This window comes from Lathamus discolor, chromosome 2 (assembly GCF_037157495.1).
Source record: "Lathamus discolor isolate bLatDis1 chromosome 2, bLatDis1.hap1, whole genome shotgun sequence".
Lineage (NCBI taxonomy): Eukaryota > Metazoa > Chordata > Aves > Psittaciformes > Psittacidae > Lathamus > Lathamus discolor.
The window spans coordinates 160,220,203-160,241,646 of NC_088885.1; the positions used below are offsets into that span (position 1 = coordinate 160,220,203).

Sequence of the window (21,444 nt, forward strand, 5' to 3'; positions counted from 1 at the left end):
ACCATTGTGATTGAGATGAGAACTTCTTCCCAAGATCTGCCAGGTTAAAGCCATTCCCCTTGGCCTGTCCCTGCATCCGTTGGCCTGTCCCTGCATCCCTTGTCATGTCCCTGCATCCCTTGCCCTGTCCGTTCATCCCTTGTCGTGTCCCTGCATCCCTTGTCCTGTCCCTGCATCCCTTGTCCTGTCCCTGCATCCCTTGTCATGTCCCTGCATCCCTTGGCCTGTCCCTGCATCCCTTGGCCTGTCCCTGCATCCCTTGGCCTGTCCCTGCATCCCTTGTCCCAAGCCCCTCTCCATGTTCCCTGCAGCCCCTTTAGGCACTGGAGCTGCTCTCAGCTCTCCCCTTCAGGAGCCTTCTCTTCTCCAGGCTGATTTTTGATGTGGGTTTGTCCCTCATGTGTGAATTTGGTTTTCCTCCTATGGCCTTGACGTTGGATCCCGTTTTCCCTCCTTGTTTATCCGTCAGCTCTTCCCCACACCCGCTCGCGTTCCGTTTCCTCGCCCATTCCTTTTCTTGAAGCTTTCGTTTCCTTTCCCCATCTCCATTTTAATTTCGTTTCTATGGGAACGAAGCTGGGAATGGAAACTGCCCACTCGCCTCTTCCTACTGGGTCTTGGGTTCTCCCTATGCGCTGTGGTGGCTGAGAGAGGTTCAGGAGGCTCCATGCAACAGGTCCTGTGCGAGCAAGTGGTGGGCTTGGAGCAAGCAGAGGGCTGCGACGTGATGTTGGTTTGTGCTGGTTTATCTACACTTGGGGGCAAAAAGGCTGGGAAACCTCCATAGGAGCATCTGTGAGCAGAAATACCTGTGGGGCAGCCTCCTGCCTTCCGAAGGACTGTTCCTTGCTGGTAAAGCTGAGGCCTCAATGGGGAATCTCATCCTAAATCATGGGTCTTGGTTCCAAGTTTGGGGCATTGGAGCAAGGATGGGATTTCTGGTGTGGGAGCCCTTACGTGGTGCTTGGTCCAGCGCTGCAGAGCATTGGATGTCCCTCTTGGGTGTCAGCGTTGGGTCCCTGGTGGGGTCAGCTCATGGTGGGGAGAAGGTGGCACGTTGAAACGATGCTCTCCCTCGATCGTCTCCCTTTATCATCTCTTTGATGTGCATCTCAGAGGGATGCCAATGCATGCAGCAAACCTTGAGCAAGAGGTCGCCCTTAGCTCTGTGCCTGCGTTGTCCAAGGGCTTTGTCACAGTTTTCCTGTGATTAGGGAAGACTTCATTTCATTTGTATTCACCCTTTGTTGTTGGAGAGAGCTTTGCAAAGCAGCAAAAGAATATGCAAGGTCTCTGCAGTTCCCATGGTGATTGTAATATTCCTATCTAAAAGCAGCATTCTGGGTTATCCAGATAAGAAAGGAGCTGGCAAGAGCTGTGGTTATAGAATCATGGGTTTGGGTTGGAAGGGACCTCAAAGCTCGTCCAGCTCCAACCCCTGCCATGGACAGGGACCCCTTCCACTGGAGCAGCTTGCTCCAAGCCCCTGTGTCCAACCTGGCCTTGAGCACTGCCAGGGATGGAGCATTCACAACTTCTTTGGGCAACCCATTCCAGCGCCTCAGCACCCTCACAGTAAAGAACTTCTTCCTTATCTCCAACCTGAACTTCCCCTGTTTCGGTCTGAACCCATCACCCCTTGTCCTATCACTGCAGTCCCTGATGAAGAGCCCCTCTCCAGCATCCTTGTAGCCCCCTTCAGACACTGGAAGCTGCTCTGAGGTCTCCCCTTAAGGAGCCTTCTCCAGGCTCAACAGCCCCATTTTCCCAGCCTGCGTTCCTATGGGAGATGCTCAACCTCCCAGGGTCAAGCTGGGACGTTTGGCCCTATGCAAAAAGCATTCCTCCATGGATTGGCTCCCAGAAGTGCTGAAGAAGACCCTGGGTAGCTGGGAGCAATAGGAGCTTTCTCAGGCAGCATTTCCAGTGAACCCCCTGCGGCAGTGGTGGATCTCCATACACGTCGTCCCGGTTTAACCAGGGCCAGGAATCCCTTAGGGGTGTAATTTAGATTGTAAATTACTCCTGAGCTGCAAATCTCACCTTCACGTCTCCTGCAAATAAGAGGCAGCAGAGGCCTATGGGGGAGTTTAGTGCAGACGCCATGGGTTCTGTCCTGTTGTGATGCCCCAACGTGTGGGAGAACCCATTCCAGGGCTGGGGTGTCCAAAAGAGCATCTCTCAAACGTGGGTCACTGGTGGTGATCTGCAGCATCGTTTGGGTGGCAGCATCATTTGGGTGCCATGGTTTAGTGTGCGGTGTCCCTGTCCATGGCAGTGGGGCTGGAACCTGATGATCTTAAGGTCCTTTCCAACACAAACCATTCCATGATTCTATCCTGCGCCTCATTCTTCAGCTGCCAGATTCCCTCCAGGTGACTAAACTATCCCTTGGTTTTCCATGCAGCACCACCGACAATGCTTTAAACGGCAAAGGGGACGATGCAGCACGGAGCAAAAGGCGTTTGAGATGCATTTTAGCACCCCCCATGCAGCAGGAGAAAGCACCCTCAATCTGTTTTAAAGCCGGGAGTAGCAGATTGGTGCTGGAAAGAAAGAGATCGTAGGATCATGGAATGGTTTGGGTCGGAAGCAACCTTCTTGCTCCCATTGGGATGATCGTGTTCATCTCTAGGGCCCCCAGCACAGAGCGGTACCTCCAGCGGTACCCCTTTGGAAGGATGAAGGCTGGTACAGCGCACGCCTTCCCCTCGCAGCAGAGCAGGAGGTTGATCGTTCTCCTTCCTACCGCTCACCATCGCCTCCTGGACCGGATGATGAGCGCCGGGGGCAAACACTAAGGGAGCTTTTCTGCAAGCACCAGGGCTTGTTCCCCTCCGCGTGACATTTAGCATTGATTAGACTGGAAGTCAGCGCGGGTTTAGGTTCTATTTAGAGTTAGAAATGAGCCACAAGACGTGCCCTCAAGTGTTTCATCACTGCGGTGTCTGACAAGTTCAGGCCCTTCCGCTGGAGATGTCATCTCCAGTCTCCCAGACACCATGTCCGGATGACCCCAGAGCACTCCTTGCCTTTGGGAGAGCACCAGGATTTACAGCAGGAGTCATAGAATCCCATCCCGGTCTGGGTTGGAAGGGACCTTAAAGCTCACCCAGCTCCAACCCCTGCCATGGGCAGGGACCCCTTCCACTGGAGCAGCTTGCTCCAAGCCCCTGTGTCCAACCTGGCCTTGAGCACTGCCAGGGATGGGGCAGCCACAGCTTCTCTGGGCACCCTGTGCCAGCGCCTCAGCACCCTCACAGGGAAGAGCTTCTGCCTAAGAGCTCATCTCAGTCTCCCCTTGGGCAGGTTCAAGCCTGGGGAGGGACTCTTCATCAGGGACTGCAGTGGCAGGACAAGGGGTAACGGGTTCAGGCTGAAACAGGGGAAGTTTAGATTGGATCTAAGGAGGAAATTCTTTCCTGTTAGGGTGGTGAGACACTGGAATGGGTTGCCCAGGGAGGTTGTGAGTGCTCCATCCCTGGCGGTGTTCAAGGCCAGGTTGGATGAAGCCTTGGGTGGAATGGTTTAGTGTGAGGTGTCCCTATCCATGGCAGGGGGGTTGGAACTGGATGATCTTGAGGTCCTTTCCAACCCAAACTGTTCTGTGATTCTATGATTCTAATTCGGAGTGAAAACCAAGAGGAAATGAAGGCATTTAGGACAAAATGTCCTGCATTTTCCTTTGAGGTGCTGCAGGCCTTTACCTTGACTGGTTTCTGGCCCAGAATGGTCCAGTCCTTGTGGGGCCAAACAGACTTTGCTCTTCTTTAAGCTCCATGGGGCTATTTTTATCCTATCCTATCCTATCCTATCCTATCCTATCCTATCCTATCCCATCTTAACCTACCCTACCCTATCCTACCCTCTGCTATCCTACCCTACCCTTTCCTTTTCTATCTTGTCCTATCTTACCCCATCCTTTCCTACCCTACCCTATCCTATCTATCCTATCCTATCCTGTGCTGTCCCTATCCTATCCTGTCCTTTCCTGTCATATCCTACCCCATCCTATCCTATCCTATCCTGTCCTGTCCTATCCTACTCTACCCTACCCTATCCTATCCTATCCTTTCCAATCCTATCCTATCCTATCCTATCCTATGCTATCCTATCCTATCCTTTCTTGTCCTATCCTACACTATCCTATCCATCCTGTCCTATCCTGTGCTGTCCCTATCCTATCCCTATCCTATCCTGTCCTTTCTTGTCATATCCTACCCCATCCTATCATATTCTTTCCTATCCTATCCTATCCTGTCTTATCCTCCTATCATACTCTACCTTACCCTATCCTATCCATCCTATCCCATCCATCCCATCTTATCCTGCCCTATCCTATCCTGTCCATCCCATCACATCCTACCCTATCCTACCCCATCCCATCCCATCCCTCTCTGGTTTTGCTTCCCTGTGATATCTCTGCAGTCTGAGCTCTCATTTCACCCTGGAGGAGCCCTGGTCGGGGTCTCTTTCTTCCTCCCACATGCAGAAAGCCCAATATCTTCCAGGAGGAAGATCCAGAGCCCTGGAGCAGCATCTGCCCTGGACCCCATGGAGGCTCTTTCAAACCAAGGTGGTCAAAGGGAAGCATTAAACCTGGAGCTGAGCATTGACGTTAACCTAAGGCCAGAACCGTGTCAATAGGAAACGCTGGGTTGGTTTCCTCACGCTCAGACCCAAGGGAAAGCCTTGGATGGAAACCTGGAGAATGGATTGAACCGTGCGGAGCTGGAGCTGGCCCCGAGCTCTGCTGTCTCGTTGCATTAAGCTGCTCATTTGGTCTGCGTTGTGCGGGATGACAGGAGGCACGGTGTGGGATTTACCCTTCTCTGACTGCTTTTGGTCTCTGTTCTGCAAGGAGAGGCTCAACGGCGGCTTTCTCTCTATGCCAAGAATGGAATCATAGAACCATGGAACGGGTTGGGTTGGAAGGGACCTTAAAGCCCATCCAGCTCCAACCCCTGCCCCGGGCAGGGACCCCTTCCACTGGAGCAGGGTGCTCCAAGCCCCTGTGTCCAACCTGGCCTTGAGCACTGCCAGGGATGGGGCAGCCACAGCTTCTCTGGGCACCCTGTGCCAGCGCCTCAGCACCCTCACAGGGAAGAGCTTCTGCCTAAGAGCTCAGCTCAGCCTCCCCTCGGGCAGGTTCAAGCCATTCCCCTTGGCCTGTCCCTACAGGCCCTTGTCCCAAGCCCCTCTCCATGTTCCCTGTATCCCCTTTAGGCACTGGAGCTGCTCTGAGGTCTCCCCTGCGTGCAGCAGAGGGGCAGGATCCCCTCCCTGAGCTGCTGCTCATGCTCTGGGTGTGCAGCCCAGCACACGGGGGGGTTCTGGGCTCAAGTACACACTGAAGCTGGGTCATGGGGAGCTTCTCATCAACCATCACCCCAAGTCCTTCTCCTCAGGACTGCTCCATCCATCTATGCATCCATCATCCATCCGTCATCCGTCCATCCACCCATCCAGCCATCCAGCCATCCATCCATCCATCCATCCATCCCTTATCCATCCATCCATCCATCCATCCATCCATCCATCCATCCATCATCCATCCATCATCCATCCATCCATCCATCCATCATCCATCCATCCATCCATCATCCATCCATCCATCCATTCATCCATCCATCCGTTCGTCCATCTACATCCATCCATCCATCCATCCTTCCATCCATCCGTCCATCATCCATCCATCATCCATCCATCCATCCATCCTTCCATCATCCATCCATCCATCCATCCATCCATCCATCCATCCATCATCCATCCATCCATCCTCCATCCATCCTCCGTCCATCATCCATCCATCCTTCCCTCCATCCACCCATTCCCCTTGGCCTGTCCCTACAGGCCCTTGTCCCAAGCCCCTCTCCATGTTCCCTGCAGCCCCTTTCGGCACTGGAGCTGCTCTCAGGTCTCCCCTTCCTGCAGCAGAGGGGCAGGATCCCCTCCCTGGGCTGCTGCTCACGATGCTGGGGATCAGCCCAGCACTAAGCAAGGATTCCACCATCTCAGCTCTGGCACATGGAAAACTCCTGTTTTCCCACTCCAGTGTCTCAATCCTGTTGAAGATGCTCTGAACCATCTCCAGGGCTTGCGGCCAGGCTGCAGGGGTCAGGTAATTGCCCCCTGAGGACTTCCTCATCTTGGAATGCTTGAGTGAATTGGGCATTCCTGAAAGCCCCACGGGGGCTTGGCTCCCAGGGAAAGGCTGGGATCCATCACTCGTCTGACTCACTGGATGTGTCACATTTAAATGCCACCTCGCTTGAGAAGCTCCACTTAGCACGCTGGGGGCTCATTTTGCCTTCTCTGTTTCTATACCTCTCTGAACAGCCTTGGAAATGCAGGCTAGGACGGATTCCAAGTCAGAAATCTGCTTTAATATGAGCATCCCTTGTGTTTTTCTCCATAAATCGACAGGAAAATGAAGGATTTGAGTAAGATTCAGCTGCCTGAAAGCCTGGGGCGTCCCCTCCATTAGCAAAAGGTGTTGGGGGTGATCTGAAAAATGGGTTCCATGATCTCTTCTTTGGCATTGCAAGGTCGTTTAATGCTCTTTGGCGTCGCTAAGCTCCATTTACTGCTTCGTGATTTCCATTACCCCATTGTGCTGCGTTTCTGAGCGAGCTGGGTCAGTGCGTTGGGTTCCTGGGGCCTGGGCCTTAGCTCAGCAGGGGATGGGGTGATGGGAGGGAGGTTAAACCGTGTTTTCTGCTCCTTATTTTAGTGATGAGCTCCATGCTCTATGTGGAGATCCATCCTCAATGGGAGATCCACTCCTAAGTTAATGAAGGTGCCCAGAGGGAACTGCTCGGTGTGGAGCTGAGCTCCCAGGATCCAGTGATGGGACACATAGGAATGGTTCAAACCGGCACCGGGGGAGCTTTAGGCTGGACACTGGGAAGCGTTTCTTTACCTGAAGGGTGGTCAAACAATGGAGCGAACCCAGAGGAGGCCATGGAGATGCTGCAGGGGATGGAGCATCCCTGCTCTGGAGCCAGGCTGAGAGAGCTGGGCTGGGGCAGCCTGGAGAAGGCTCCTTAAGGGGAGACCTGAGAGCAGCTCCAGTGCCTAAAGGGGCTGCAGGGAGCCTGGAGAGGGGCTTGGGACAAGGGATGCAGGGATGGGATGGGCAGGAACGGCTCCAACTGGAAGAGGGAGGAATTAGATGGGATATTGGGAAATTCTTCTCCATGAGGGTGATGGGACACTGGAAGGGGTTGAATGGAGAAGCTGTGGCTGCCCCATCCCTGGCAGTGCTCCAGGCCAGCTTGGACACAAGGGCTTGGAGCACTCTGCTCCAGTGGAAGGGGTCCCTGCCCTTGGAGCTGGAGGAGCTTTAAGGTCCCTTCATCCCAAACCATTCCACGCTGCCATGGGTAGGGTTGGAAATGACCTTCAAGCCCCTGTGCCTGAAGTCCCCTTTTTCTGTGTTTTCTCTTCTCCCTCAGGCTGGAATGGGTGGAAATCATCGAGCCTCGCACGCGGGAGCGCATGTACGCCAACCTCATCACGGGGGAGTGCGTGTGGGACCCCCCCGCGGGGGTGCGCATCAAGCGCACCAATGAAAACCAATGGTGGGAGCTCTTCGACCCCAACACCTCCCGGTTCTACTACTACAACGCCACCACGCAGAGGACCGTGTGGCACCGGCCCCAGAACTGCGACATCATCCCCTTGGCCAAGCTGCAGACCCTGAAGCAGAACACGGAGTCGCCCCGGGCATCCACGGAGAACAGCCCCGGCAGGAGCAGCAATGTCAGCAGGGAAGGAAGCACCAGCTCCTCCTTGGAGCAGGAGCTGGAGGGCAGCGAGAAGGTGCAGGAGCAGAGGTCGAGCCGTCAGACGACCCAGTATGCGGTAGTGAAAGAGGAAGCGGAAAGGTAAAGGCAAGGTGGGATGCGTGGGATGGAGCTGGGTGCTGGCAGCCAAGTGGGAGTTGAGGCACCCTGATTGTCTCCAAAGGGGGTGGAAGAGCAGCAACCTGAAGGACAAGAGCTGTGCTGTTGTGGAGAGCATTCTGTGGATGCTCCTCTAGCTAGATTTGCCATGGGTCTCTGCACCAAGCCTTAAAGAGTGCATTTTCTCCTCTAGAAATAGATAAAACCATCTGTAGAAGGTGTTCCTCCTTGGTAGATGTTCACTGCAGAAGGTCCAGTGGAGAAACAATCCCTTGTCTGCTGGTTCGAGAGTGGTGTGGTCTGAAGTGATCTCTCTGGATAGCATCTGCGTGCAGTGACCGTGGGTTATAGAATCATAGAATCACAGAATAGTTCGGGTTGGAAAGGACCTCAAGATCATCCAGTTCCAACCCCCCTGCCATGGGCAGGGACACCTCACACTAAACCATCCCACACAAGGCTTCATCCAACCTGGCCTTGAGCACTGCCAGGGATGGAGCACTCACAACCTCCCTGGGCAACCCATTCCAGTGCCTCAGCACCCTCACAGGAAAGAATTTCCTCCTTAGATCCAATCTAAACTTCCCCTGTTTCAGTTTGAACCCGTTACCCCTTGTCCTGTCACTGCAGCCCCTGATGAAGAGTCCCTCCCCAGCATCCCTATAGGCCCCGTTCAGGTACTGGAAGCTGCTATGAGGTCTCCACGCAGCCTTCTCTTCTCCAGGCTGAACAGCCCCAACTTCCTCTGCCTATCTTCATATGGTTGTCCCACTGGTCTATGGAGCTCGTAGCAGAGGTGATTGCTCTTGTTAAGGAGGTGAAGTTGTGGCTGCCCCATCCCTGGCAGCGTTCAAGGCCAGGTTGGATGGGGCTTGGAGCACCCTGCTCTAGTGGAAGGTGTCCCTGCCCATAGCAAGGAGTTGGAACTGGAGGAGCTTTAAGGTCCCTTCCAACCCAAACCAGGCTGGGATTCTTTGAAGAACGAGTTAACGCTTTCTATTGTCCACCTGCACATGCACAGCACACTGAGCCCTCTGCGCTGGTGCTTTGTGTCACACTTTGATGGCTTCAGCGCTGTAAATCAGGCAGCTCATTCCTTTATATCCTCTGAAGCACCGGCTCTTAGAGCATTGATGACCCAACAGAGACCCACCAGCACCACAACTCCTGCTGGCAACACGTTCTCCCCCCTCACAGAAACTGTGGCTGGGTGATCTCATGGCCGTGCAGGACAAGAACAGGAACTCCCAGCTCTACGAGTGCTTTCATGTGGGACCTCAGAGGCAGCTTTGCCTCCTTGTCTCACCCATCAGGGTTGGATTGATCTTCCCCGAGCCCTTGAAGATGCTCTGATAAAGTCTGAGCGTGGGGATGGCAGCGTTCCTCGCCGGGGAGGTGGTGTTGGAAGAAGTGGAGAGGTGCGATGGATGTTGTTTGCTGGCGCGTGGTGGCCAGGTCTACCCAGGTCTCTTCAGGCCACGCTGAGTGATTTAAGGCAGGCTTCGCTTGCCCATCCCTAAAAATACCAAGCCTTGACCTTCAACAGGCCAAGGGGAATGGCTTGAACCTGCCCAAGGGGAGACGGAGATGAGCTCTTAGGCAGAAGCTCTTCCCTGTGAGGGTGCTGAGGCGCTGGCACAGGGTGCCCAGAGAAGCTGTGGCTGCCCCATCCCTGGCAGTGCTCAAGGCCAGGTTGGACACAGGGGCGTGGAGCAAGGGAAGAGCTTCTGCCTAAGAGCTCATCTCAGCCTCCCCTCGGGCAGGTTCAAGCCATTCCCCTTGGCCTGTCCCTACAGGCCCTTGTCCCAAGCCCCTCTTCAGGTTTCCTGCAGCCCCTTTAGGCACTGGAGCTGCTCTTAGGTCTCCCCTTCAGGAGCCTTCTCTTGTCCAGGCTGCCCCAGCCCAGCTCTCTCAGCCTGGCTCCAGAGCAGGGATGCTCGAGCACAGGACATGGGTGGTGGAGCCGGAGCTTGTTCCTGTTGCACTGTGAAGGGTTAACAGGGATCCAGCCGAGGGGTTTTAATCTCCTTGGGCTTTGCTGCAGCATCAGCATCTTCCTGTAGGAGCATCATTCCCCATAGCCTTGCGCGCTCCACCACAGAATCTGGTGTGCACACTGCAGGTCACTCATCCTTCATGTCCTCCACCTCCATGTTCTCTTTCCTTTTCCATGCAGGTGTATTATGGGATGCAAAGGAGGAGGGAGGGTTGCTCCAGGGGTGTAAGATAGAAAGGTTTAACCCCTGGATACCTTGTGCTAGAGGAGAAGAGGAAACCAGCCATGGGGTAGAGTTGCTCCTGGCTGCTGGAGGGTTGTGTGTCCTTTCAGCCCCAGCAATTCATAGTCTTGGCCTTGCTGGGGTTGGCATAAAATAGATTCCAGGTCTTCCATCATTAAAAATGACATTAAACCAATAGATTCCAGGTCTTCCATCATTAAAAATAACATTAAAACAATAGATTCCAGGTCTTCCATCATTAAAAATAACATTAAAACAATAAGACAACCAGATGCCAATAGGCAGAGCAGAAATTCCTGCTCACTGCCCAGTTTCCATCTGCATCCCTGGTCCTGTCCCTTCGGCTCAGCCAGACCATGGCAGCATCTCCCTTCAGTGCAAGCACACTGAAGTCTCTTGACCCCCATATCCTGGCTGGAAAAGCACATTCCTTCCTTGATCTCCCCCTCTGGAAAGCCTGGGAAGCTTGGCTGAAACCTCAAGGTAACTGGGACCTGTTAAACGAGGGAATACCAAACACCCAGGAACCCTTGGAAGGGTTGAGGATGCTGCAGCGTGGTCTGTTGTGGGTCCTCTTGCCATGATGGGGATCTACGTGCAAAACCAGCCTTATTCCACCAGAAAAGGGATGGCTTTTGCTGTAGAGACTCCATGGAAGGGAAGATGCTGTTGGGTAGAAAGGGGAGATGTGGTTGAACATGGTGGGTTTGGTACTTCCAGCTGGGAAGGGGTGGATGGGAAGCTGTAAAAAACATAGAATCATTGACTAGTTAGGGTTGGAAGGGGCCTTAAGATCATCACTGTAGTGCTGGCAAATGGTTAAATCCACGTGTAATGAATGTGGAAGGGGATAAAGCACAGGATGGGGATGCCGTGATGGAGGTGGTTTGGTCCAGCTCTGATTTCTATAGCGAAGCACGGAGGACAAGAGGCCTTGCTTCTGCTCTTCTGGGGATGCTGAGATTTCATCTGATGCTCTCGGGCCCAGGCTAGACAAAGCTGAACGTGAGCTGTGCAAATGAGACGTTGCTTTTCGGTTGTGATGATAGCAGCGAAGGGCAGAGGCAATTCAGATGCTGGTCCCTGGAGCTTCTCATCGTGCAGGGTGTCCCTGTGCTTCAGGGATGGTTTCTGACCACAGGACATCCAGTTCTATCCAGGCGGCTGCTTCGGTATCTGTCCAAGTCTTAAAGCTTCAGAAGGATGCTTCAGGCAAAGAGCCCCTTTAGGGCTGCTCTCGGATCTGCCCTTCAGGAGCCTTCTCTTCTCCAGGCTGCCCCAGCCCAGCTCTCTCAGCCTGGCTCCAGCCCTCGCAGCATCTCCATGGCCTCCTCTGGCCTCGCTCCATACATAACGATGGGAGCCGAACTCTTGGATGAGGCCCCATCCAAATAAGCACATGGATATTTGGAGATGACTGCGAGTGGACAATGCATTTCCAGTGTAAAACTCACAGCATCTCAAGATCCCAATCCTGTTCCTCATTCCATTCTCTTCTACTTTCGGGGAAAATGTCCGTATCTTGCATTTCTTGCTCTAACCAGGACGAAAGATGAAATCAGGGATGTAGCTCTCATCTCTCTTTCCTTTTAATACCTTCTCCTTGAATTCTCCACTTTCTGCTGCAAAACAGGACTCGGGATTAGGTGGATATTTGCCCATGGATATAAGGATGGGATGTGACGTAGATCCCCAAACTGCGCTTCACGGAACTCCATAGAAACACATCTTCCCCCTGCCATCAGGAGCAGGGGCTGTAATTAAGGGTATGAAGCCTTCCAGGGCAGTGATTAGAGCAGGGGATTAGGAGCTGGGATTTCAGTTCTATTCCTGGCCTTGCCATTGAGCTGTGCTATTTCAGTCCAGGCCCTTTCCCTTCGGTCTAAAAATAAATGGAATGCTGCTCACGGAGCTGCTGTGAAATGGTGCCACTTCCTATCCCAGAGGGAAAAATACTGAATTTCCTGTTTTTTTCCTTAAATTTAATAGATGTTTGCTGCTCTGACTAGGTTCCCATGCTAAAAATGACAGAAACAAGGTTGTGTCTATGCTGGAGCCTTTGGAATCCACGGTTTAAGGCGTTGTTGGAACATCACCTTCGAATGTCCTCCATCCCAGCTGGGAGAAGGTTCCCACTGGGAAGAAATGGAATTGTGCCTTTTGGAAATGCTGGGAGAGGTGGGAAGGAGCTCCAGATGTGCTCCTGCCCCTTTCATGCTCCAGGGATGGGGATGGTGCTCCTGCTCCTGATGCTTTCTGCTGGTTTGAGGTTCAGCTTGAAGCTGTTGGGTGTTAATGCTCATCTCAGGCCACCTTTAGACCTGGTGAGCGGTTTAAAGGTAGAAGCATGGAGTGCTTTGGGTTGGAAGGGATCTTAAAGCTCATCCAATTCCACAGGCAGGGACCCCTTCCACTGGAGCAGGTTGCCCCGAGCCCCTGTGTCCAACCTGGCCTTGAGCACTGCCAGGGATGGAGCATCCAGAACTTCTCCATTCAACCCCTTACCAGTGTCCCAGCACCCTCATGGTGATGAACTTCATCCCAAGGTCTGATCCAGCTCTTCCCTCTTCCAGTTGGAGCCGTTCCTCCTCATCCCATCCCTGCATCCCTTGTCCCAAGCCCTTCTCCAGGCTGCCCCAGCCCAGCTCTCTCAGCCTGGCTCCAGAGCAGGGCTGCTCCATCCCCTGCAGCATCTCCATGGCCTCCTCTGGCCTCAATCCAGCAGCTCCACATCCCTGTGGTGCTGAGGGCTCCAAAACCTGCTCCTTTTCGTGCTCACAAAGTGTTGCATCAGGGACGGAGCCAAGGGACCTTGCGGTACCCATGCCCTATGCGTGCTCGGATGAAGCTGTCCTCACCAAAGAGCAAACGTTGGCAGCTTTTCGGAGCATCCCCTGTATCTCAGCAGCGCAGAGAGCACCTCAAGCATCCGTCTTCGTAGACTCCCATAGAAGACGTTTGTCACTAGGGTTTGGAGTCTGGCTCCACCATAATTAGGGTTGTCCAAGATCCCATTAGTCAAATAAGGGATTAGGAGTCCTGTGTTTGGGCCGATGAAGGGTGGAAGCCAGAGAGGCCCCTCTTCTCGTGGCGTTTGAATGGCTTTGATTTCCCCTTATTGAGCTGCCTTCATCCCCTTGGTCAAGGCAGCGCTGGTGCAGGCAGCATGGATGGAGCTGCAGGAGCTCAACGTCTGTGTTCTGGAGCCTGTTCTGGTGCGGCACCAGCTTTGTTGGTGCACGGGGTTGTTCTGGAGTAGCTCCAGGGTCTCAAAGTCAGGATTCCTGAGCTGCAGGCTCGGGTGTGGGCAGATGTGGGGCTGGAGGGAGATCTCTTCCCATTACGGTAAGGTGACCATGGCAGGGGGTTGAAATGGGATGGTCTCAGGTCCTTGCCAAGCCAAACGAGTCTATGGCTTTAGGGTGATGTTTGTTGCCTCTCAAAGCAGACATGTCACAAGGCTTCTTTTTTTTGTAGTGACAGGACAAGGGGTAACGGGTTCAAACTGAAACAGGGGAAGTTTAGATTGGATCTAAGGAGGAAATTCTTTCCTGTGAGGGTGCTGAGGCACTGGAATGGGTTGCCCAGGGAGGTTGTGAGTGCTCCATCCCTGGCAGTGTTCAAGGCCAGGTTGGATGAAGCCTTGGGTGGGATGGTTTAGTGAGAGGTGTCCCTGCCCATGGCAGGGGGGTTGGAACTGGATGATCTTGAGGTCCTTTCCAGCCCTAACTATTCTGTGATTCTATGATTTTTTACTGGAATAAGCACTCAGGTTGACATTTGTGGAGGAATAACCATTTGGGTTGCATTTAGCACAATACAGACAGCGTTTTCGTTGAATCTGTCTAATGCAAGGCGTAGGATCATGGGGTTATCTGGGTTGGAAGGGACCTTCAAGCTCCTCCAGCTCCAACCCCTGCCACGGGCAGGGACCCCTCCCACTGGAGCAGGGTGCTCCAAGCCCCTGTGTCCAACCTGGCCTTGAGCACTGCCAGGGATGGGGCAGCCACAGCTTCTCTGGGCACCCTGTGCCAGCGCCTCAGCACCCTCACAGGGCACAGCTTCTGCCTTAGATCCAACCTAAATCTGCCCTGTTCCAGTCTGACCCCATCACCCCTTGCCCTATCACTTCACTCCTGATTAAGAGACGTGAGGATCCCTTGGCCCGTGTGCAGTGGTTTCATCATCTCCGTGAATATGAAGGTGCTCAGGACTGATTTCAATTGGGGTTCGGTGCCTCTGCATCTCCTTGACCGCTGCCATCCAGAAGGGAAGGGCTCTTGGTTTGGTTTGGTTGAATTGACTTCAGGGACAAGTTCAGATCCTCAGTTGCAGATAATTTAGAATCATAGAATCATAGAATAGTTCGGGTTGGAAAGGACCTCAAGATCATCCAGTTCCAACCCCCCTGCCATGGGCAGGGACACCTCACACTAAACCATCCCACCCAAGGCTTCATCCAACCTGGCCTTGAACACTGCCAGGGATGGAGCACTCACAACCTCCCTGGGCAACCCATTCCAGTGCCTCAGCACCCTCACAGGAAAGAATTTCCTCCTTAGATCCAATCTAAACTTCCCCTGTTTAAGTTTGAACCCGTTCCCCCTTGTCCTGTCACTGCAGTCCCTGACGAAGAGTCCCTCCCCAGCATCCCTATAGGCCCCCTTCAGACAGTGGAAGGCTGCTCTGAGGTCCCCACGCAGCCTTCTCTTCTCCAGGCTGAACAGCCCCAACTTCCTCAGCCTGTCTTCATAATTGGAGTTTTAGAGGAAGATTTGGTGCTTCTGGTGAAATAAATTGGCCTGAAAAGCTGATTAAATCGACTTTAGTGCGTCATATAGGACAGCAGGACTGAGATGTTGGTACAGAACCTGCACCTCCCGTCAGAATCCGGGCCTATAGGGATGCTGGGGAGGGACTCTTCGTCAGGGACTGCAGTGACAGGACAAGGGGTAACGGGTTCAAACTGAAACAGGGGAAGTTTAGATTGGATCTAAGGAGGAAATTCTTTCCTGTTAGGGTGGTGAGGCACTGGAATGGGTTGCCCAGGGAGGTTGTGAGTGCTCCATCCCTGGCAGTGCTCAAGGCCAGGTTGGATGAAGCCTTGGGTGGGATGGTTTAGTGTGAGGTGTCCCTGCCCATGGCAGGGGGGTTGGAACTGGATGATCTTGAGGTCCTTTTCAGCCCTAACTATTCTATGATTCTATGTAGTCTTGCCACTTGTCTGAGGTTGTGACATCTCGGTTTAAGGATGTTCTCTGATGGTTCTTTTGGTGTTGCGGAGGTGCAGGCTTTGGCCCTGTTCACCAGCTTTATGGCACAGGAGGCAAAGGATGGTGGAGGCAAGAAATGCTTGGGTTGGGAAGGAGGAGGCTACCCAAGGGAGAGCCATGCTGAGGGTGGCATTGGCAAGACTATGGTGACATCTGCAAGGGTGACAGCGACCTGTCCACAGCCTGAGGGGGTTAAAGGTTGGTCAGCATTACCTTGACCATGGAACAAGTCCTCTTGGACATGGATGATGCAAAGGTGGTTGGGAATGGCCAGCATGGATTTACCATGGTTGACCAACCCGACTGCTAATGATACGACTGCTTATCTGGATGGGCTGCCTTGACCCTAGCAAGGTGTTTGCTGTACCTTACGTGGCATCCTTGTGTCCCAGTTGGACATTAGAGTCTAGACAAGGACACTAATGGGTACAAAACCGGATCATCAGGCTCAGAGGGTGGTGGTTGATTCTTTGCACCCACCCTGATGCTTGGCTGTGATGGAAACTCCTCCCAGGCCCATCCCGGGACCTCTCCTCTTCCATACCCTTATCAGTAACCTGCAGAGGAGACGGAAGTCGCCCTTGTCTGCAGATGAGCTGCTTGGTTTGAGGGCAGGGCTGGTGGCCAGAGGGACCTGGAGGAGGGAGGACAGGCTGGGAAGAACCCCCTGGAGCTCAGCAAGGCCACGTGGAGCAGTTGGGATGGACTGACCCGCTCTGGGCAGTGCCTGGGTACCAGGACCCAGGAGGCTCGGGGAGCTCTATGCTCAATGAGGGTGAACAGCACACGTTGGTAGGGAGGGAGGCTGGTGGCATCCAGCAGACCCACAGCCTGTAGGAAGCCATCGCCATCCCCATAGATCAAGGGAAGCAATTGCTCTCCATTAGACCACAGTTTTGGGTTCTCCAGGGCAAGAAAAGCTCGATGAACTTGAGTGAGACACCAGGATGGTGAGGGGCTGGAGAAGGTGATGTGCGAGGAGAACAGGAGGGACCCGATGTGACTTCTCCTGGAGGAGAGAAGGTTCAACCCTTCAACACGAGTGCAGCACTGCCATAGCAGGACGGGTTGACTTGTTGGTTAGAACAGGTTTTGCTCCAACATCAGTAACTCGGGAGACCCAGAACCAAACGTGGGTCTGCAAAATGTCTTCAGTTATTGATGGAGAAGCAAAACATCCGTGAACTCAGCACCTTTGTCCTCCAGAACAGGACAGATTGTCTCCTGCTTCTGGTCTTTCATAGGATCCCAGACTGCGTTGGGTTGAAGGGACCTCAAAGCTTATCCAGTTCCAACCCCTTGCTATGGACAGGGACACCTTCCACTGGAGCAGGGTGCTCCAAGCCCCATCCAACCTGGCCTTGGACACTGCCAGGGATGGGGCAGCCACAGCTTCTCTGGCCACATCTTCCCAACGTGAGCCAAACCTGACGCTGGACGCAGCTCTTAGTCTTGACACTCTGCGTGTTGTGACCTCGTGGCATCTTCTTGCTCAAAACTTGCTGAAATCACCCCAAAAATCTGGGCATTGAACTTCCTGCCCTTCCAGGTGCTTTTTCCATGTTTCTCCAAGCAGTGTGCTCAGATAGGGTGTCTCTTGGAGCCGGTTGGTGGCTCTTGGTGCTGTGGCCTTCTCCCATGAGGGTTCTGTAGGTTCAGGTGCAACCAGCTGCAATGCGTAGACGAAAATGGGCCCAAAAAGGCTTTTCTTGTGGTCATCACCTCTGCCCATGTTGGCTCTGACCATGAGAGGAACAAGGGCGATGCTCAAGGCATGAGGAAGGGCTTCCCTTGGAAAAGGACCATGGCAGGGGCAAGGCTATGGGATGTTTGGGATCTGTCCAAGCCTATCTAGGGCCATTCTTCACCAAAAACCATGGCTTAAGGGGGAATGTGGTGTTTGCAGGGTGTGAAGTGAAGCTGGAGACCATCACCATGGAGAGCTTGGTCATCCTCTGCTCCGTAATGGGATAAATGACCCCGAGCTTGATGTGATCCCGAGTGCGGAGCCCGGGCCGGTGGGACAGGGAGCCCACCTCCACGGATGGATCTCCATTCATCCTAGAGCAAAGGAGACTTTGCTTAGGGCACGTGGACGTTGTGGTCGCTGTCGGTAACTCCTTGTTCGCTCTTTGTTGCAGCTCGTCGCCTTCCGGAGTGTTTGAGAAGGAATATGACATCTATCGGGATTACAGCGCGGAAGGTCAACTCCTGCACTACAGGTAGCCCATGTGTCCCTTTGGTGTCGGGGTTGGGTGAGGTGGGACGTGGGACAACCCGTGGTTTACGTGTGCGAATGGGGCAGTGACACCGATGTCTTTGTGCTCTGCTGGTCCTCCGCATCCCCTTCCCATCGTGTGCTGGTGTTTTGTAGCTTTACCACAACCCTTAAATAAACCCTAAGGTGGATTTTGATGGTTCTTTGGAGCAGGAGCCATCCATCCTCTATGGGGTGGTCCTCTTTTGAGTGCATCCTTCCCATGGCCGCAAACTGGAGCAGGGCAAGAGGAGCACACAGGGCTGTCAGCCTGGTCGAGCTCGTAGTCTGTGGATGCTCAATAGGTTCCACCATTAGCACGGGACTTTTGGGGATGGCCCAGAACGTTCCATCACATCTACTGCATCCAGTTCCTAGGCTCTTTCCTACAGGCTTTGCATTGCCTAGAAGCAGGTTCATGTGGGTATGGATTTCTGGGTTTTTCTGGAGAAGAGAAGGCTGCGTGGAGACCTCAGAGCAGCCTTCCAGTACCTGAAGGGGGCCTATAGGGATGCTGGGGAGGGACTCTTCGTCAGGGGCTGTAGTGACAGGACAAGGGGTAATGGGTTAAAACTTAAACAGGGGAAGTTTAGATTGGATCTAAGGAGGAAATTCTTTCCTGTGAGGGTGCTGAGGCACTGGAATGGGTTGCCCAGGGAGGTTGTGAGTGCTCCATCCCTGGCGGTGTTCAAGGCCAGGTTGGATGAAGCCTTGGGTGGGATGGTTTAGTGTGAGGTGTCCCTGCCCACGGCAGGGGGTTGGAACTGGATGATCTTGAGGTCCTTTCCAACCCACACTATTCTATGATTCTATGATTCTATGATTTCATCCATCACTGCAGCAAGCCCGGGTGGTTCAATGCGCTGTCTCCATAGGGCAGCTCCCAGCGCCTAAAGGAGCTCCAGGAAAGCTGGAGAGGGGCTTGGGACAAGGGCCTGTAGGGACAGGCCAAGGGGAATGGCTTGAACCTGCCCGAGGGGAGACTGAGCTGAGCTCTTAGGCAGAAGCTCTTCCCTGGGAGGGTGCTGAGGCGCTGGCACAGGGTGCCCAGAGAAGCTGTGGCTGCCCCATCCCTGGCAGTGCTCAAGGCCAGGTTGGACACAGGGGCTTGGAGCACCCTGCTCCAGTGGAAGGGTTCCCTGCCTGTGGCAGGGGTTGGAGCTGGATGGGCTTTAAGGTCCCTTCAACCCAACCCATCTTCTATGATCACCAACCCCAAGCACAGCTTTGGGGTGCAGCTGCCTCATCACCAGCAGCATCTTCAGGAGCAGGTGAGGATTCCTCCTCTCCTTGGTGCTCCCAGAGCCCAAGTGCTGAGCTCTCCTGATGGGATGAAGATTAGGGGTGTCGTTAAGAGGATGAAGCCTCGCTCCATCTGTCTAGGAGGCATTTGCCTCCAAATCCCATGGAGACAGGCGATCACCATGAACCTTTTTAACCCTTTCCTCTCCATTCCTTCTGCTTGGTGGTCCCTGGCGCCCGGTTGCTTGGTGGCCTCGTGTTTTCCTCCTGTGGTTCTGTTGGGAAGGTTGAGCTCTGCTAATCCATGCGTGTTTGTGGGATGAATCCCAGGTTTCTTGTCATTGACACGCATTGGTGTTGGCCGGTCAATGGGTGCAGGGTCCGAAGCTGATGGAGATGCGCTTTAGAACCTCTGAATGTCTCCTCTTCCAGGACGCAGCCTCTGAGAGCCTCTTTGCTCCATGGTCCCTATGGGGTGCAGCTCCGGTACCCCATGGGATCATCACAGACTCATAGAACAGTGAGGGCTGGAAGGGACCTTAGGACCATGCGGTTCCAGCCCCCTGCCATGCAGGTGCTCAGGGCTCTGTGGCCACCGGGGAGATGCCGGAGCTTCCTGATGGAGGGAGATGCAGTGTTGGACATGGAGCAGCAAAGCAGTGACAGCCTCAGTCCTTCTGCTCCTGGGACACGGGAGGGTCCCAGAACCATGGAATAACCAGGCTGGAAAAGCCCTTTAAGCTCACCCAGTCCAACCATTCCCAGCCCTGCCAAGGCCACCCCTGCCCCATGGCACTGAGGGGGTGTGAGCACTTGCAGGGATGGTGACTGCAGCCCTGCCCTGGGCAGCCTGTTCCAATGCCTGAGCACCCTCTGGGGCAGGAATTGTTCCTCAGCTCCATCTAAACCTGCCCTGGTGCAGCTTGAGGCCGGTTCCTCTTGTCCCATCCCTTGTTCCTTGGGAGCAGAGCCCAGCCCCTCCTGGCTCCATCCTCCTCTCAGGCACTTGTAGGGAGCCATCAGGTCCCCCCTGAGCCTTCTCTCCTCCATCTGAGCCCCCCAGCTCCCTGAGCCCTTCCCCATCCCCGCTGTGCTCCAGGCCCTGCCCCAGCTCCGTTCCCTTCTCTGGTCCCTCTCCAGCCCCTCAATGTCTCTCTTGTGACCGCGCAGGGGACGCCAGAGCCTTCCCCATCCAAGCCTGCGGTGACACCGGCGGTGATGGCTCCTTCCCGCTGGAGCTGGGCTTTCCCTCTTGAGCTGCCCATGGAAGGGACGAGCAGGGCTGAGCCCCACATCCAACCGCTCCCCTCGGGCAGGGTCGCTCCTCCTCTGCTCGGCCGGGCTCAGAGCTCGCTCCCTGCTCTGCTCAGCACCTCCCCTGTGCCGGCCCCGCTGCAGCCCCACGTCAGGATGGAGCAGAGCCCTCGGCTCCCTCCCGCTGCCCGGACCGAGCCGGGGCTGAGCAGGGGCTGCAGCGCCGCGGCCCCCACGGGATGGGTTTGCTGCCAGGGCTGGAGCATGGATGCAGGGATGGAGCGAGGCGGGAGCTGCTGCGGCATCAGCACGGGGACACCCGAGAGCAGCTCCAGTGCCTGAAGGGGCTGCAGGGAGCATGGAGAGGGGCTTGGGACAGGGGAGGCAGGGACAGGGCAAGGGGAATGGCTTGAACCTGCCCGAGGGGAGACTGAGCTGAGCTCTTAGGCAGAAGCTCTTCCCTGTGAGGGTGCTGAGGCGCTGGCACAGGGTGCCCAGAGAAGCTGTGGCTGCCCCATCCCTGGCAGTGCTCAAGGCCAGGTTGGACACAGGGACTTGGAGCACCCTGCTCCAGTGGAAGGGGTCCCTGCTCATGGCAGGGGTTGGAGCTGGAGGAGCTTTATGGTCCTTTCCAACCCAAACCATTCCAGGCACAGCTACAGGCTGGGCAGAGGAGAGATTCAGAGCGGCCCTGCGGAGAAGGACTTGGGGGTGCTGGTCGATGAGAAAATGAACATGAGCCGGCTGCAGTGTGCGCTCGCAGCCCAGAAACCAACCGGATCCTGGGCTGCATCCAAAGGAGCGTGACCAGCAGGGCGAAGGAGGTGATCCTGCCCCTCTGCTCTGCTCTTGTGAGACCTCACCTGGAGCACTGTGTGCAGTTCTGGTGTCCTCAACATAAAAAGGACATGGAACTGTTGGGACAAGTCCAGAGGAGGCCACGAGGATGATCAGGGGCTGGAGCACCTCCCGTATGAAGACAGGCTGAGGAAGTTGGGGCTGTTCAGCCTGGAGAAGAGAAGGCTGCGTGGAGACCTCAGAGCAGCTTCCAGTATCTGAAGGGGGCCTATAGGGATGCTGGGGAGGGACTCTTCGTCAGGGACTGTAGTGACAGGACAAGGGGTAACGGGTTAAAACTGAAACAGGGGAAGTTTAGATTGGATCTAAGGAGGAAATTCTTTCCTGTTAGGGTGCTGAGGCACTGGAATGGGTTGCCCAGGGAGGTTGTGAGTGCTCCATCCCTGGCAGTGTTCAAGGCCAGGTTGGATGAA

The 21,444-nt window shown here is 54.5% G+C and overlaps 1 protein-coding gene across 5 annotated transcripts in view; it reads left to right on the plus strand.

Moving 5' to 3' along the window:
• ARHGAP39 (Rho GTPase activating protein 39) overlaps positions 1 to 21,444 on the plus strand; it is a 127,641-nt gene that overhangs the window by 74,446 nt on the left and 31,751 nt on the right. For 3 of the 5 annotated variants that reach the window (XM_065669094.1, XM_065669095.1, XM_065669093.1), the window contains exons 2-3: positions 7,458 to 7,889; positions 17,562 to 17,642. In XM_065669094.1, the coding sequence (XP_065525166.1) occupies positions 7,458 to 7,889; positions 17,562 to 17,642 (513 nt within the window). Of the gene's footprint in view, positions 1 to 7,424; positions 7,890 to 17,561; positions 17,643 to 21,444 lie in introns of all 5 variants that reach the window. The other 2 variants (XM_065669096.1, XM_065669092.1) reach the window with 1 other exon arrangement.